Genomic DNA, 13,334 nt, shown 5'->3' on the forward strand with positions numbered 1-13,334 from the left:
ATAAACAATGAATTGAAAATAAGATGTGGCGTTTCGATTTTTTTATAAATACAATACTGCACATTTTATGGTCCCTATATTTTTGTACATAATTTTAATGTTCAATGAAATTTATAAGCCAGAGCCTCATAATTAGAAAAACCTATTTAATCGCATAAAAGTAGATAATTGAGATAAATGCAAGTGATGATTTTCCTACTGAACAGAACATCGCAATATTCACATGGAATAACATTAATTAGTATTTTGCTATTGCAGACTAATATAACTTATTTATCAGGTGATGGAAAATAAATAGAAAGAAATACATTCCGAGAATCGTATTACTTTCTAATGTTATAATTTACATAAGAAAAAATGCATTTTATCTGATATTTTGTTAAATTTGGAAATTTCAACCAAATCTTTGGGAGTTTTTTCCCTTTACGAGAAAATTAGGTTGTATCAGATCTGCGAATTTCATTGAAATTTACTAGTTTTTTACTTTACCTGTGTATTAATTAATGTCCGGTAAATATTTGTCAACAATTAACCTATTAAAATGTGAAACGTCAACTATTTTTTTCGACAAAGTATCATTTCGATCTACCAGAACTCTTTCTAAAAGTATTTTGGATTTGAATCTCATATGTCATGCTCCAACAAACTCTTCAGCGTCCAGCAACTGATGCTTACTGCTGCGATCTTATCACGTTTGATCGTAGTCTCTTTATAATGGTCGTAAAGGAGTACAACTTATTCTAAAAATTAAAGAACATCACAAGATGAGTTCCAGATCAAATAATTTATTAACTTTCATATTTCATATAATGCATAACATGGTTTCGGTGTTTTAAAAAAAATTGCTTACTGTGTTTTATCACTTATTCTATTGCAATGTTCCCAAAAAGTTTAAAATCGATTCACTGTGGACTTTAACATTACAGCTATAGATTATTATAATCTCAAACATTAGGCTGTATACAAAGTCTAGCAAACCTATGTATTACAGGGGCAATGACAACAACCCCTACAAAAACTCGGCTAAACCTACCTCCACTGGAAATATTCATACAAGGAGACGCTAGGAAAAGCTCATTTAGGCTCCAAAAGCAATTAAATTGGATCAATTCGGGCATAAAACTATAATTAATAAAATCAGGCACCCATTATTTGAAATGGGGCCTGGCTATATGATCCCGGAAACATTCTTCACAACATCCTATAAAGACTCAACGGACTTGTAAAAAGTCTAAGCGGGACATGCTATAAAAAAATGTTGGGCAACACTGACCTAGATTATCTATGGCATGACTGACATCGAAGGAAACTGACTCACATCAGGTTAGTTACAAGCGGTCTCTCCGGCGCCAATTTACTGAATCTTCGATGTGTTCCATGAACTGAATGGAATATCACCCAATATGACATAAAAAAGTTATCTTGTCCGACAATCACGTACAAAGTTCTGACTGTTGAAAGAAATGTCCTTCTACGGCTACTGTCTAATATTGGCATGGCCAAAACTTCAGTTGTGCTTTTGAAGATGGACTTACTCCTTCGCTTGACCAAAATGGCTTGCATATTGTCAAGACTGTATTTAGGTGTGCAAGTGTAAGTAGAAACCATTGATTAGTTGAATGTTTTGAATACGTTGTGGTCTGAAATGACCTGTGAAATGAAGTTGAACATCGGTATATACTTCCTATGACAAACCATGAATTATCTATTTACAATTATTATGGAATAAGTAATATCAAGATGCCATCATGTAGAAAACCATCGAAATTATTACGTTGTGATGTAATTGTTTTGGATGGTAAAAGAAGGACGGGTGGACTTTCGGAATAAACGTGTTACTAGGGTGGATTGTTACTTTAAACTTGATCAGATTACAAGAAGAACCATTAGAAATTTGATCTCTAGTATGTTCCTAATATCGCCTCGAGTCAGATTCCCTGGCGTGTTGGTTTAAGAATAATAATAATATCATATAAATCGGTTTTGGTTTCATTTGATAAAACACAGTTTTGGTAAACAAATGGAAAAGAGAAAAAGAAGAAAAGACTTATACAAATTTAGTACTTCAGAAAAACAGGATAATATAACTTTGTGAGTAGTTCACGAGGAAAGTTTTAATGAATAGAAGTACAATGAAAAGTTGAAAATAGTTCAATAAAAAACCTTTTCCAGAAAGGATAAATCAAACATGCAAAGGTTATTTATTTCATATAATTGTTTTCATAATTTACGTTTAACTTGAACACGCTAGGTCATGAGTTTAGTATTCATTGCTTGTGCCGCAAGATTTGCCGATTTTATCCACGCTTATTAAAGTAGAGCGTGTTACTGCGACCTGAGGATATTTCTTTTTTTCCTACGTAACGCTTTTAAAATGAGCAGCGTGTTTTTACCCCCCCCTTCACATTAGGAACACCTGGAAAAGGAACACAATAGGGCGACAAAGCTAACACTTTTACTAAGCTTCTAAAACCAACAACTGCCGAAGTGGGATGTTTTGGAAAACGGTGATGTCCCAAGACATAAAATCCGCCAGCTTTGTCGGATATCTCAACATCGAAAAACGTTTACAACGGTTTGTTCAACTATAACGCGAATATTTAGAACTTCAAAGCATTTTTAAGGACAGAATTTTTTCAGTCGCCTAACAATTTGTTATTTATTGCATTTTCGAATAAAAGGGAAAGTTTGAAAAGCGGATATATTTCCTTTGTCGTAAAAGCTTGCGATCCGAGCGTAAAACAGCCTTTGAAGTATGTTTTTAAACAAAGCAAGAACCTATTGGCAGTTCTGTAACGTCGAAGGAACAATTACTGGTCACAAGGTAACTGTAGGAATGTGTAAATGAGCAATAAGTAATTATTTTAAAAATACTTTCTGTTAAATTATATATTCATTATATTTCAATTAATTATTTTATTTCGTCTAAGGTCTTGGTTGAGGTGAAAAAGCTAGCACGAGCGGGATTCGAACCGGCGACCTTCGGCTAAACACGCCGCTGCTCTAACCACTTGAGCTATAGTGACTTCGACCCACTCAGACATCAACTCCTCATCTCAACCTACAAACTTTAGAATTTTCCCTCTTTATGTCATTTTCAATTGTCGCATAATCAAGATTCGATTCTCAGCGACTGTGATGTGGTCACCGGGTTATGCAAGCGAAGTGATTACTTCTTTAATTATTATAATCCGATATGTTTAGTGGTCAAAATTGACGATATTCATTATTTCAATTAATTATTCTTTTTATTTAAGTCTTGGGTTCGAATCTCGCTCATGACACTAGCTTTTTCATCTCAACCAAGATCTTAGATAATGAGAATAATTAATTGAAATAATTAATATGGTCAATTATGACATCTAGACATATATGGATTTTCTATTGAATGTTATATTTTATAATAGAAATTAGATTCTGACTTCAGATAGGTCGTAGCATTTTTAAGATCATAATTACAATAGAAAAGGTTTTGTATTTGACTGTATTTATGTATACTTCTAGTTATCCCTATTTTTATTGGGGCGTTTTTGAGAAAAAACAACGTAATAAACGTAAATTGATATGCATTTTTTTGAATGGTTTTTAACGCTTAATTCTACCGTGCAAACTATGTTTAATTTGAGTCAATCGATCACAAATAATTTCCCAAAAACTACGTCCAAACATTGTTTTTCGGAAAAACGAAATTATCAAATTTATTTATCAACTTAATTAATATTAAATTAATTACTCATGCTATCGAAAAACAACTCTGGAAATTTTCCTCAAATTATTACGATTAATAGGATGCTCTGGATGTAGCTCTTAAAAGGGCGATTCAGCTTGGAGCAAATTTGTTTGTATTTTTCATAGAATCCAACATTATAAATAGATGTTGTGCTTTTGCCAAGATTTGGTTTATCTGCAATCCAAAGGAAAAATAGCATAATCATTAAAAGAGATTTGATAAATTTATCTTCAACTCTCGTGTTTTCTCAAAAACGATACCCAATAAATTGACGCTATTGCTGACGGATCGTTTTCTTGCATTTGAAAAAAAGAAAATCTAGAAGAAGCTCGTTAGGACGAAAAAAATCAGAGGAGTTTTTGATTTTTCACGGTGGCCCTTTTCTTTTTGCAGAGGACAGCTTCTTTCCCTGCAAATTACTTTTGAGCAGCTTCCGACGGTGGTTTCATTAATCTTGCCCTCGATTTCCACGTGAAAATAACTTGACATTAACGGCCTCCGTCTTCGTTCCACTAATTGGATTCATTTTTCGCCGAATTTGCCCGGTTTTCTAACAAAAAAAAACACTTTTCCTTTCATACACGGCGAAAAGCCATTACCGTGATACGGACAATTTCCATTCCTTGACGTCACGCCGTTTAATCTAAATCTCCCCCTCAGGACGGAAGTCGTAAAATTTTATGTGCCTGGACGGACGTGTGAAAAGAGCAAAGTGAGAATCTGCGAATCCGCATCACGTAAGCCTTACATTTACCTCTATATCCATACTTGAAATATTAATATGTATAACATAAATATCTGCTACAATTAAATAAAAAATTACAATAATTTATTTGAATTTGCATGTGACTTATAAAAATATAATTTTGGGCGTATATATACCCATTCAAACTTTTATTACACCTCACTTTTGCTTTGTGTTATGATAAGTAATCAAAATTTTTAGCTAATAGGAATGTATTAATTTTTAACTTCTCATTTTTGTAGTTGTTAAGTACATTGGATCTAGTTTTGTCAAGTTAGTTGTTTTTCGTAACGTTTAGTTAATTTTTATTGTTGAACTTTACATGCGTGTGCATAAAGGAAGAAGAAAGCAGGGACAAAAAAGGTTCAACAGAGAAACAGGTTTATAACTTACAAATGCCAAGAAATCCTGTACTTAATAGAAACCTTTTAACCACGCCCAGCTAGTTAAGTCAGCCAACTTAACCACGTACCCTTTGGCATTCGTTTTATCTAATGCATTTTATAAAGGGTGCTTTCTGGAATTTTTATATGATACTCTTCGTAAAACTGCGTTGTTTTGTTCTACCTGGCATAATTGGTTAGTCGAAATACTTGTCATGTTTGATCACTCCCAGTAAACAAATGTAATTAAATTTTCCAGATCCAATGATTTCCAAATATATTTCTATTAATGATTTTAACAACTTTTTGCTACTCCTAGTTGTTTTGTTTACATAAGCATACTTTATTTTCCTGAATCTTTTTATTTTCTTCCTTTCTGGATAAGACTGGCTCTGAGGCACCCAGTGTAAACTTTAATGCTTTCTACCTACTCCTTAATATCGTACACTGGAATTGTATTCAACTGACTGCTGCTTCAAATTAAGGTTGGCAACGAGTACTCTGATATTAGACCGATAGAAGCCGGCGTCTCACATGGGAACATTCTTGGCCCCATCCTGTATACCATTTATACTCATGATTATCCTATGCATTCCAACACTATCATAATCACTTATCGGATGATGCTGACCCTATCCAAGGAACCTCCAACATCCTAGAAGTTCACCTTGAGCTTCAAAGATGAACATTTAAATTAAAAAAAAAAAAACTTTTTGTCCTCTACCGTACATCAACGCCAAGGAGCTACCGACTTTCACTCATATTAGAAACTTAGGACTATAGCTAGACAGCAGACTGAAGAGGAATCCGCACACAAGACTCATGAGGTACAAGTTAATATGAAACTTGGACATTTACCGCCAAAACCAAACTGTGGGTTTCCATCAAGCCATCCAAAATCCAGCGAATATTTCCAATCAAAGGTCTTCAGTCGAATAACATTCTTTTTGTCAAAGAACTGATTCCTTTCTGCTTCCAAAAAACCAACCTCTCGATCCAGCCTAAATCTCCTAACTCGTTTTCGACGTTTGTTTTAAAAAATACTTTATTTACAGCATTTTGAGATATTCTGTGTGGTGAAGCATCTGAAATTTGATCGTTTTTGTTCATTTTGATCTGCCTATTCCACGGGGTTGACCTACCACTTGATTATGACAAAATGCGAAACTATGATCAACCCAGCGAAGATAGGCAAAATAAAATTATTTTAACAACCGAATTTCTTTATACTAATTTGAACCAAAAATAAAGGTAAAACGTTTTATTTTCTCATTATAGATTAGATTTTTATAATAAAAGAAAACATTTTTACAATGCAACGAACAATCAACGTTTAAAAAAATATATACATATACTTAAAATATACTTACAACAAATATAATATATATTGAAAATCCTTTCTAAATTAATTAATTATATATTAATTACACCATTAATTATTTAATTGTGGCATATTAATGTTGTTAGTGTAAGGAGATCAATGCATGTTTCATGCTAATTAGACTTGATCCAATCGCAGGTGTGATCACAGCAGAAACGTTTAATTTAATATCACAGCTCTCAACAGTTTGTTGTCATACGTAGGACATGTAAGGGAAAAAGGTGTTTTAAAGTATATTTACTAATCAATAAAAATATTTAATAGATAAAGAAGTTAACTTTTAAAAACGTTGAGTTGTTTGTATTAACAAATATATAGCTCTCGTTTTGATAAAGCAGTTTTAAAATAGATAACATGTAAAGCTTAAATAACTATAACCATAGCCATGTTTTAAAGTAAACCATTCTTTGAATAACGATATTCAAAGGTTGAAAGATTAAAAAGGACAGGTCAACTCGGTCATAGATCAGCATGTTTTGGAAGTTGTCCCTTGTGGGAGGTTACATTTGTCTCAAAGAAGAGCATACGTCGCCGAATTCGGACAGCATGTCATCATCATGACTGATGGACAGCAGTTAACGTGACGGACCCAATCCTCGTTGTCTTCCAGCACCTGCAAGACAACCGGGTTCGCATTTCGATCGATACCGGCTTCATCCGAGGTTATTCGCTCTTGTTACAAATAAACGAGATTTTTCGCCGTCCGCGTTCCTCTGTATAATGAAAGGGGATACAGCCGATACGTGTTTCGCTTTACGAGGTAACCCGGGCGGATGGTACGAGTCTACCCTAATTTATAACCACAGACCTAGGAAAGACAAATCTACTTTTCCCCCTTGCTTTAAAACGTTATTCCAGCAAACTTACAAGTTTTCAATATTATCTGTGAATTTAAATTTGCCGTACACGATCTAAGTTAGTACATTAACGATGAAGTTTTGAGGGCAATTATCGCACTATTGAGTCAGTATTTCACGTTTTGGAAGAGTACGTGTGATATTGGTTTATTGTCTCTAGATTGCGTCACCTTAGGAAACCATTAAACTTAAGTTAAATGGTTTAATTAAGTCAACTTCACTCATTTATTATGTCCAACTTGTTTGGAGGTAGTCCAGCATTCTTATTTATAAATTTGGTTCTTCTTACTTCTTCTCATTTCTCCAAGTCTTAGTTTCTTTTCAGCCCTTTTATTCCTTTCTTGTTGATCTTCTAATGTAGGTCTTAACGAATTTTACCTATTTAGACATTCACTTTTTGTGAACGATGGTTCTTACAAGTTTCGTTGTTTATAACTATGTAGATTTCGAGCATTAGACACTCATCATCAATTGAATAAAGTCTTTCTCTCGCTCTCTCTCTCTCTCTCTCTCTCTCTCTCTCTCTCTCTCTCTTATTATCGTTCTCTTTTTATTTGATTTTAGATTTTTTAATAACTCAAAACCTTTTAAACCTGACATTTTATGCCCAAATTCATTGGATTTAGTCCAGGATCCGAATGGTCTGCCATTGTATTTGAGCCTTCTTATTGTTTCTCGTTTCTGCTTGTCTGAGTTTCGAACACTTTTATTTTTTTCTTCACCATCTTCTAGTGTCGATCTTAAAGTTTTGTACCTAGATATTCACTTATTACTTAGTTTTAATCTCATTATTTATAATTCACTTTTGTTCTTAACATTTTAGTCTATCACCTACTCTCGATGAAACAAACACCTTTCTTGCTCTTTTTATCGATCTGCTTCTCTCTCTCTCTCTCTCTCTCTCTCTCTCTCTCCTCTCTCTCTCTCTCTCTCTCTCTCTCTCTCTATCTCTATCTATCTATCTATCTATCTTTGTCGCTTCTCTTGTACACTCTTCATTTGTTAGGACTTTCTTTCTTAACATTTTATCCGTCCTCCTCTCACATAAACACTCATCTTTCTCGTCCACTTTATGTTTTTTTCTCTCTCTCCCCTGCCACTTCTTTCGAACTATCTTTATTTGTTAGACACTGTCTTTCTTAACATTTTATCTGTCCTCCTCTCACATAAACACACATCTCTCTCGTCCTCTATGTTACTATCTCACTCGCTTTCACTCTCTTTCTTTTTTCGCTGCATACATTTTTTAAATAAAACGATATTCATTCATTCTCCCTCTCACTATTATAGTAGGCCAGACTTTGTATTATTGTATTTTCTTAGTTCTTATTGTGCTTAAGTTGACACTATTCTTCTTTTTAGAACAAAAAGTTATTGATTTCAGCAGTTATTTTTCGTGAATCTTCTCCGTAATCTAGTAACCTAGTAGTATTTTATAGTTACATCCATTACACAATAGCCTGACATTCGAATGAGTGACAGTTACTTCCTCGTTATTGCGCAATGTTCAAATGGGTTCATGGTTATATCTATTTTGTGTAGATTTTTTCTCAGATGCCAGAAATGGAGCTCGATCAGTTCACTGAGTCAGTCGTATCAGTATGTTTCTGAGTGGTAGAGAGTTCTTTAAACATAGGTTTATCGCTAGAATCTGTCCACTTCTCCTCATGTTATGTTAAATATCGGCTTTTGGAGTTGACTTCGTTAAGGTTCTATAACGTTTCCTATAACTGCCAGTTTGTCGGTTTGCTCTTTAGCATAATCTCTCAAAAACGAGATACAGTTTAACATTTGTTCATCCACTTGTGAACAAAACAACACCACTTACTTTAATACATATACAACACATGAAACAAATATGTTTCATCGTCGCATATTGCCCATAAGATTTCAAATGGTATAGGATAGAATACTGAGGATATTAGGAAGTGGGGTTTGCTAATTCTTAGCACGGCAGTTTTGTGGAAATTCAAGCAATGATGAGAGATATAATTGGTTTATTTTACTTTTATAAAAAAGTTTGAGATTGGTGCAACGAATGAAAACTGTTTTCGACATTGTCCCGAAGACATTGACCGAAATTGGATCTGATCATCCCGGCTTAGCTAAAATGGATCAGCATATTTCGCAACTTGTGCAACAGTTCCTCACTAAAGATGGCGTAATGCCGAAACGTGTTTGAGTCATATCGAAACTGTTGACTGTTGACTGCTGCAAGAAAGTGAAAAGCCCATCTGAGGTTATGGTTAAAAGTTAAGCCCAGGAAATGCTCGGTAATATCCGCCGTAGAAAAAAGCATTAAGAAAGAAAATGTGAATAGTAGACGTGGTGGATATGATGGATACAGTACATTACGGTGTTTAATGACAGGAACATAAATTGTTATTGAAAACTGTCATAAAATTTACTGCCTACTGTAAAACGAACGACAGGAGCATAAATTGTTATTGAAAACTGTCATAAAATTTACTGCTTATTCTACAATAAGCCTTAATAAGTTAACTATATTTTTTGCAGGACAAAATTTTGTTCTGAAAAAAATATAAATATACCAAAATATTAGGAACATAGTGGTTAGGGGATTTTAAATAAGATTACACGTATTTGTCTCGCTAGCGGATCTGGGTTCGAATCCTCTCATAGCACATGACTTTTAAATGAACATGAATATAACAAAAAATATTGCAAAGTGTTGTGACTCCTCGTGTTTTATAGATGAACTATTTTTCTACCAATAATTGTTTTATCATTGTGAGATGCAACAACTTCGTTTAAATAGATTAACGTCTAATGTTTTAATAGGCTAAGATGGTTGGGCGTGTTCAAGGGTGAGAGAGAGAGAGAAGCATAATTAACGAAAACATCCAGATAAAATAGAACAGCTAAAAATTTCACACAAAAACAGGAACCATTGTTGACAAGCTATCTCTAAACGAACCCGTGAAGTCAGCTTCTAAGCCACGTTTAAATTGACCATCTAAACGATTCGAAAAAGAAAACATTAAAGAATATCTTCTCGCATCTTATTTAAAAAATATAAATATTATGTACACAAAGTGCAAAGATTAATGAATTTGTCTTCTAGCGCGGAAAATGTGAAAAATTACACTCAATCTAGCTCTGAGCGGTGATTGCTGAGAGTAAACGATTTTAATTTAACAAATGACCTGCTGGAAAAGCATTACAACTGAATCAGCGCGAGATACAGGGTTGTTTTCCTGTTCCCGATCGAATTTGTTATTCTTGTTTTTCAGCCGGCTTTTAAGAAAGATGGACCCACTACAATGATGGAGTATCTTTCACTGATGGCAGATCTTTCGTTGATAAGAGTGACACGTCCTGAGAGCGGCTTGACAGGTAAAAAGAAGCACTCAACGGACCCTCCGTTCAAAACCCATTCGAGCCTAGCTTAAGATAAAAGGGCAAAGGGAAGTCAAGTGGTTTTTAACTAGAGGAGATTTCATTGTTAAGAAGATTTTTAAGTTATAACTATATTAATGTTTAGATAAATGATTTTCTATACAGAATTTATCGATAATTTTTTTACGTGATAAGTTCCTCAAGATCAGTAGAGAGTATTTTACTAGAACTTCAATACCAAAATCTACTGGAGCTAATAAAAGCGATCAAAGGTCAGCAATGAAGTAACTTCATTACCTCGGTTCAACCCGAAAGCTTCCGGAGCAGAACCCGGAACTTTTTGTTGTTTGATAGTCCGCTAGGTTCGTTGACTCAGATAGATAAATTTTCTAAAAAGTTTTCTTTTGATTTTGGTACAGAATAATGCTCAGTAAAGAAAGCATGTCCGCAAACTTTTCAAGTAAATGTAAAAGTGAACAGGGTTTCGTGAATATGGCTGTATCATAACCCCTATCTAATTTAACATTACTAGAACATAAAGTTTACATTCATCAATTCAACCAAAAACATAAAAATATCGACACTTGGGTTTATGGCTCTTTCAAATATAACTATGTTATAGTAGGTTCAATACAGCCATCAAAATGTGCACTGTTTATTTTAAATGTTGGCATAAGTATTCTGTAATAATTATTATAAAATGATGCATATAATCCTTTTAGTTTTAAAAATATATACCCTTTTTTTATAACACATGCTTCTAACAGTTAATTCTATTTGTACAATTTGTTGTTACCGTAATATCATTAAATAGTTCCCATCTATTTATATATAATTAGGAGGTTTTAGATACAAATAAAGTGATCAATGTAGTATTAGATAGTGGCACGCCCAGATTTTTACTTAAATTAAGTTCTAGACTTTAATCAAAATATTACTTTTGTAAACAGGCACAAAGTACAATCAATGCTGCCATAATGCCATAATATTTTCAAACGGAACAAAAAAATTATGACATAAAAAGACATTTTTTCTACGAATAGGATGCCATTGTGTAAACATGAACTTTTCCAATTTTTGAGATTCTTTCGGAATTCTCATTGTCATGGTAGGGCACAAGCTGATTGGACGAGGGGAGTGAAGTCCCGTTGACTTGGGAATATTATCGCACGCATTCTCTCCAACTTGAACGGAGAAGCAATCACGACCGGGATTAATACAGGCGGACAGGGGCTTAGAACGTCTCAAATTGATTTGGACCGTGCAAGGTCGAAAAAATATATATTTCACGGTTAAAAAATTACAAAAAAAATCGACAAATGCTTAAAATGACACGGCACCATAGAATAAATTGGCGAATCTATTTTAGTGATTTTTTATGTTAATAGATTTTTCTGAACCAAAGCTATTAAAATAAATACTGCATTAATTGATACATAATCATATTTTACCAACCACCAATTCCAACCGCACAAACCAGTTATATTTATAAGAATTATCGTAAAATCAATCTTGGACATAATCAGTATTATGATTTTGATTCGTTATCATGATTGTAATGATAGGATGTATCGCATGTGAACTGAATTTTCAGGAACATTTGTGACAACTGGAGCAGAAAGGGGCTCGGGATACAGCGAGGGGTTCTATTCGCAAAAACAAATAAAAGAAACCTTTCTTCCACCAAGGGAAAAAGTAATTTTAAAAGTTGTTTTTACATTAAAAAAAACTCTGTTCATGTCGTTGTGTACATACTGGGACCATACTGATGTATTTGCCATTCGGATTCAAATTTTTACAGTGCTGGAAAAATTTCACGATTAAACATGTCTGGTAGTTTTGTAAGGTAATTCCGTTTCTGTTTCTCATCAGAGGAGTTAATTATCCGTCAGGCTGTTCTATTCTTATTGTTATCGTATGTTTTGATAACTGATGTAGGTATGCGATTCTTTGGAAAATTGGGTTCCTCTTTATAAAATAATATAATAGAATGGAAATTCCTTATTATAAACAAATGTAGTACCATAAATGTAAATATATATTTTTAGCTATATAGAATTGGCTAATAGTGTGATAATAGCGGACTATTTTTCTATATAAGAATTTTTTTTAAATTAACACTTTATTTGGACATACTGTAAAACTAAGTAACAATTTGTATAATTTTCTTTTTTTTAATTAAAAACCGGATTGGAAGAAAATAAAATGTCAGTCTTCGACAACTTGAATAAATTACCATTTCGTCCCTCACCAGGCAGAAAGTCCAAGACTGACATCCCAGCCCATGAATAGTGTATTGTTCGTCGTGAAACTTCTTTTCCAAGGGCATTCCTCCCCTTTTTGGCAACAAACCCGGCCGTTTTCTTTTTTAATTAAACGTTTTGAAAACATTTTCTGCTTACCCGGCTTTGCGGACGGCTCCAGTACAGTTGAAAGAAGCAGCTGCAGTACCAGTCTGCTTTGCTCTGTAAGGCGAGGCGTGCACAGATTCGCCGTCGTCGTCGTCCGAGACGGCCGTAGTCAATGACATACGGTCATCATCGGACATCTAAAAAACAAAAAGAAATCATTTAAATATAAATTAAATACAAAATAAAATCAGGTAATGTATAAGTAATGCAAAACTACTATACACAAAAGAAGCAATAGACGTAGTAGACTCCGCATTCGCTGGTTCCATTACCACCGTCGCTCCAGGAATTTTCGCTCTCACCCCCCCCCCCCAAAAAAAAATCATCTATATGTCAACAATCAGCATCATTCCCTAGCTAATATATAAACACATAAGGTCCTTAAAAAATAATGATTATATAGTTATTGCTGTTTATACAAACTCTACTTTTAAGCTAAACCTCAGAAGCCAGACAATGAAAAACAA

The 13,334-nt window shown here is 33.9% G+C and overlaps 1 protein-coding gene across 9 annotated transcripts in view; it reads right to left on the reverse strand.

Annotated features, from left to right (window-relative positions):
* Positions 1-13,334, reverse strand: part of LOC106662796 — a 371,911-nt gene that overhangs the window by 93,450 nt on the left and 265,127 nt on the right. For all 9 annotated transcript variants that reach the window (XM_024230097.1, XM_024230053.1, XM_024230212.1 and 6 more), the window contains one exon: positions 12,859-13,004. In XM_024230097.1, the coding sequence (XP_024085865.1) occupies positions 12,859-13,004 (146 nt within the window). The remainder of the gene's footprint in view (positions 1-12,858; positions 13,005-13,334) is intronic.

This window comes from Cimex lectularius, unplaced genomic scaffold (assembly GCF_000648675.2).
Source record: "Cimex lectularius strain Harlan isolate CLEC.00 unplaced genomic scaffold, Clec_2.1 scaffold73, whole genome shotgun sequence".
Classification (NCBI taxonomy): domain Eukaryota; kingdom Metazoa; phylum Arthropoda; class Insecta; order Hemiptera; family Cimicidae; genus Cimex; species Cimex lectularius.